The sequence below is a fragment of the Nicotiana sylvestris genome, chromosome 9 (assembly GCF_000393655.2).
Source record: "Nicotiana sylvestris chromosome 9, ASM39365v2, whole genome shotgun sequence".
Lineage (NCBI taxonomy): Eukaryota > Viridiplantae > Streptophyta > Magnoliopsida > Solanales > Solanaceae > Nicotiana > Nicotiana sylvestris.
The window spans coordinates 125825089-125830838 of record NC_091065.1 but is presented as its reverse complement, the minus strand read 5'-3'; the positions used below and the strand labels follow the sequence as shown (position 1 = coordinate 125830838).

The 5750-nt window shown below is 35.3% G+C and overlaps 1 protein-coding gene across 1 annotated transcript; it reads right to left on the bottom strand.

Annotated features, from left to right (window-relative positions):
- Positions 1-4585: 4585 nt before the first annotated feature.
- LOC104214630 (calcium-binding protein CP1) lies at positions 4586-5427 on the bottom strand. The gene has a single exon (XM_009764327.2). It carries the CDS (start codon positions 5240-5242, stop codon positions 4745-4747), a length of 498 nt encoding a protein of 165 aa, XP_009762629.1. The 5' UTR covers positions 5243-5427; the 3' UTR covers positions 4586-4744.
- Positions 5428-5750: the final 323 nt, after the last annotated feature.

The following is a 5750-nucleotide window of genomic DNA, read 5'->3' as shown; positions in this document are numbered from 1 at the left end:
ATTTGTGTACTCCAAAGATAGTAGAGTTGTTGTCTAGAATATGACTTGTCCCCCCCCAGTAGGCGAAGTGAAGAAGAAATAGTTGATGATCCCTACTTGTTGTAGCTGAAAGAGGGGATTCACAGTCATAAAATGATAACTTTGGAATAAGGGGGAGATGATAGTGCTTTGAGGTACCACGATAGATTATGTGTTCCAGACATAGATGGACTTAAAGATGGAAGATCATGTTAGAAGCCCAGAATTTCAGGTATTCTATTTACTCAGGTACCACAAATATGTATCATGGTCTTAAGGAGATTTATTGGTGGAACGACATGAAAACGGACATTGCAGACTTTATGGACAAGTATCCGAATTATCAGTAAGTGAAAGTCGAGCAGCAGAAAACCAAGTGTTTTATCACAGAATACACATATTTTGAGTGGAGATGCTAAATATGGGCCTTATAATAGGATTATCTTGATCATTTTGAAAGCATGATTTGTATGGTCGAAGGTGTAGATCACCAATTGGTTGGTCGAGAGTTGGTGAAATGGAGTTGAAGGGACCAAATTTGGTCTATAAAACTATAGAGAAAGTTAAGTTGATTCAAGAGCATTTGAAGATAACTCAGAGCCGCCAAAAGTCCTATTCGAATGTGCGGCATAGAGACCTAGAGTTTCAAGTTGATGATTGGTTGTTTCTGAAAGTTTTGCCTGTGAAAGGCGTTATGAGATTTGAAAAGAAGGGGAAGCATAGTCCCTGCTATGTTGGGTCGTATAGAATCTTGTGAAGGATCAGTCAATTAGCTTATGAGTTGGAGTTACCACCAGAGTTAGCGGTGGTATAACCGGTATTTCACGTACCATGTTATAACATTCAAGTTTCCAGCACTCAAATACTCATGTCAATTCAGTACTCAAATACTCATGTCAGTTCAGTACTCAGATACTCATGCCAGTTCAGTACTCAGATACTCATGCCAGTTCAGTACTCAGATACTCATTTCAGTTCAATACTCAGATATTCAAGTTAGTTCAATAATCAGCTACTCATGTCAATCCAATACTTAGATATTCATGCCAGCTTAGTACTCATATATTGATGTTATTTCAATACTCAAATATTCGTGCAAGTCTAATATTCATATATCCATGTTAGTTCAGTATTCATGTATCCATGGCAGACCAATATCCAGTTAATGTAGTAGTCACTCAGTTCAGTATCTCAACAGTTCAGTAATTATAAATTCATTCAATTTAGTATGCAAGTCTTAATGAAAGTTCATGTTTCTACCAGACCCGTTTAAGGTCCAAAGTTAGCAAAAGTTGCAGCTAGGACCTTCATTCGAGGACGAATGATTCCAAGAGGGAGATAATGTAACACCCCGTAAAAATTTGGCTTAGGTATGAATGAGTTAAAGGAGTAGTAAGGATATATTTTAATCATGTGAAGTCCCATCGGGATGATTATGGGTGAAAATAGTTATTTCAAAATCAAGATGGAAAGTGAGGTGCATAAGATTTGACAAAATCGACTAAGTTTGCAGAAGGTTCGTATTCCAACAAGTTTTAGGGAAAATGTGTTAGGAATTTAGTAAAACTCAAAGCTTGAATGTTGTAGGCCTTTGAAATAGCTTTCCAACGATATATTGTGGAGTCCAAACGGAGCTCTGTGAAAGTTATGCCCGTTTTACAAAGAGGTGTGCAACCACCGCGGTCCTGCCGCATTTTACCGCGGCCACGGTGGCGAGGCAGTGTCTCAGTGATTTACCGCGGTCGGAACCACGGTCACGCAAACCGGGACGTGGTGGACGACTTGGGAGGTCATTTGTTTAGCCTTATTTCGTCCCCTACAGCCCCAAAACATAAAAACTTGTCCTAGAAAGAAAAACTCTCAAAAACCTAACTCTTTAAAGGTCCCTCCACCACCCAAGGTAAGTTCTAATGGTGATTCTATGTTTATTTCAATTCCCCAACATCTTATTAACATGGATAAACCCTTCATATCATTAGATATTCGATTGGGACATCATTGTTGAGAGAAGAAACCCTAGAACTCGAATTCAAGGAGATTGAACGTCAAAAAGGTAATATCTTCACCCTCTAATTGATTCTATCATTGAATTAATGATTATAGACTCTAGTTAATGAGATATGAGTTGATGGATTTGATAGAAAAGCATGAACGGTGATAGGTTTGGGTTGTTGATTGGTTATTATTGGTTATGGGTGTTGATTGCGTTATAGGTGATAAAGAATGATGTTGATTATAACTATTTGAGACTTTAGAATTTATCTAGAAGCAAGAGAATGGGTTATTGGGTGTAGAGACACTATTAACAAGGGCTATAAAGTTTTATGCCACCAAGTGTTTGATAAAATACCTGAGTGACCAAAACATGAGTATTATTGCTAATATGGAATCTTTTTGACTTGTATTTATATAGATTGAAGTTGAAAGGGTTGGCGAATGTTGTATTATGCTCAAGAACAGGAAGTTAAAGTATGTGAGGCTAACTCTCTATGTTTGGGAATGTTAATAATTCTCCCTACATTGCGTTTCTTTTACGATGTATCAACTGCCTCAGAAATATAGTTAAGCCTAGTTCCTTGAATAGTTGTAGAACTTCTATTCTCTAGCTTTGTAACTCGTTTATAACTTTCATTCTGAACGTTGTGAGCTCAGTTCGCATTCAATATAGACTTGGGCTTGATGTCCCTAAGTCTCAGTATAGCTTACTCAGCATGTCATAAACAATTGAAGTTTCAGTGTTCATAACCAGTTCAAGAAGACATGTCTCACTCTAGTCCTATTCAATATTCTAGTATTACGTAACTCAGTATGATTCAGTATTCCAGTATTATGTAACTCAGTATGATTCAGTATTCTAGTATAATGTAACTCAGTGTGACCCAGTATTCCAGTATCATATAACTCAGCGTGATTCAGTATTTCACTATTATGTATTGCAGTATGATTCTCAGTTCCTGATTAAATCCCTGAATGTTGAACACCTATATTTGGGCCTGAGGCCGCAGCTAATGCTTTATGCATCTTTGGGCCTGAGGCCGCAGTTTATGTTTTATGCATTTTGGACTTGAAGTCGCAGTTATGTATATGTATACTTGGGCCCGAGGCCGCAGTTTGTGCACACACACACACACACACACACATATATATATATATATATATATTGGGCATGAGGCCGCAGTTTAATATTCAGATAAATAGGTTGTTCATCATTCAGAAGAGGGAGTATTCATATCTTTACTTCCTTTCAGTTCAATTATTAGTTACCGTTCAGTTATCAACATAAACTTCACATTTGATTTGTATACATTTTCTATCATTTTTCCTTAATTTCACTTCGCATCTTTTATAAACAAATCTTCGAGCATATAACATAAAAGGAAAAGGAACAATAGTAAATTTTAATTTAGATAGGAAAGTTCTACTCATGAATTTGGCTGTTAGAAAGTCCATTTAGAGGATGATAATATGTTGAGTAGAAAGTAGAGACTGGGAGGAAGAAAAAGAAAATAAGAGGAATTAAAAGGGATAAAGTACTGAGCATGGAAAAGAGGTTTGGAAAGTTGTCGAAGAAGTATGTGTTGCAGAAAATCGTAAAAAATTTCTATTCAACTCTCATTTCCTTGTTTGTAATACACAACATTGGCATTTACGTTTTGTTCTAAAGGAATTTAAGAAAAGAATTATTTACAAATTATTTGAACAAAAGTTTATATATAATTAAAAAAAAATTAGTCAAACTACGATATTTTTATGCTAAATATAAATATGTAGAAAGAATTATTACAGAATAATTAAAATAAAAAATATAAACATAACATTGTATACCTCAAGAAAAGTTCGTATTAATAAGTCAAACATGGAGGAAGGTTCTGAAATTATCCCAATATTGTTAATTTTTTATTAGAAGCCGATAATCACGAGGAGATTAAGAATTTTAGCAAGACAACAACGGAGGTGGGCTTCAGATAGGTAAGTATTTTTTTGAAGTTTAACTTATGCATTCATGCTTTTTTTTTTTTTTTTTTTGGTCTTAAAAGATTACTTCATTATTACTATTAAAGAGTTACAAAGGACAATGTGCATTCATGCTTTATGAATTTTTTGACATAATTATGATTTTCCTCATTCTTTACATTACCAAGAAATATTTCATTACTACTGATTCGATTTTTTGGTACACTTGATCACTATACATCACTTAATAATGTGACTGTCACCATGTACTCTAGATGTAAAGGATATAGTTTCATGGCATTGATCGAGAAATTTTATGCATCTTCGTAAGTTCAAACAATATCTACTTAATTTGACCTCGATAATAGACATTACACAACAATTTATGTTGATCACTCATAAAAAAAATTATAATTTTTTATATAATATACTACAATTATTATTTAATAATATTAATATTACTTACAAAATTGTGTACTCATCAGCAAAACTAGTACCCTTAAATATACTCGGCTTTAATTCTAAGAATAAAACTCGACTTAAATAAACCTCATTCGAACATCATTTCTCACTTAACGAAAACAAACAATATAAAAAAATAATAACAAAATGCTGGCGGAACAACTCTTTTTCTTCTTTGTTTTCAAATAGAATTCTCGGAATAGCCAATAGCATATGAAGCAGCACAGTAAAACAAATCATTGAAAAATACAAAGTAAACCAAAACTTGTTCACCTAATCTGACATTTATCATCGTCATCAAAGCAACAAATCAAAGAGACAAAATTTGGAGAAAACCTTCAAAGGTGACACCACCACCATTTTCATCACCACGGCCCAATTTAATCATGGCCTTAATATCATCATCATCCACTTGAAGCCCAGCCCAATTCAGATAACTCTTAAGATCCTCAACCCCAACTTTGCCATCACCATCTTTGTCCATCACCTTGAAAACATCCTCCATTACATTATTATTATTATTATTCACCCCTAACGTTCCATTTCTTCTGCTTTTAGAACTGTCTAGAACCTTCTCGAATTCCTCGAATTCCACGTACCCGTCTTTGTTCAAATCGGCCACCGTCATCATCGTACCAATCACGTCGTCGTCGGGCTCGCCGGCGGCGCCGAAGAATCCTCCGTAAGATGTTCGGAGATCGTCGCTGCTTATCTTTCCATCGCGGTCAACATCTAAAACGTCGAATGCGGACCGGAGATTCGGCTTTCCGGTGGCTTCAGAATGCAAAACACTTCCCGTCGGACACATTTCCGATGGTTTTTGCCGTTAATTGATGAATTAAATAGGACCTGTTCGTTGATTGGGAAAATACAGGAAACGAAAAGTCTGTAGAGAATATAGGAGGAAAATGAGCGGCGAATTTAAAGGAGGTCCTTAAAAGCTTGGGAGACAAGTATTTTGAATTTGGACTTGGATTATTAAGAATTATTTTATAATTATTGGGGGCATCGTAATATTTGAGACTTTTATGCGAACGAGTCGGTCTTACACGAGTATGATGTGCGTATGCCGTATGGGATGACATCACAATAGCAAGAATATACTCATGTTTCTTGCGAGATGGAAATTTTAGTTTGAAAATTAATGGTTGGTACATTTCCACATAGTACTAAGCTAGCCTTGGACCCATTATTTCCGGGAGAAATTCAAAAATAGCCAGATTTATAAGTGGTCATTCAAAAATAGCTCAGTTTTAAAAGTAATTAAAATTTAGCCACATTTTATTTAAAGATAAATCTGAACGAAAACATTGTTC

What these genes read in the sequence shown, in the direction of transcription:
- LOC104214630 (XM_009764327.2), bottom strand. Translation starts at nt 5,242, where the DNA reads ATGTGTCCGACGGGAAGTGTTTTGCATTCTGAAGCCACCGGAAAGCCG.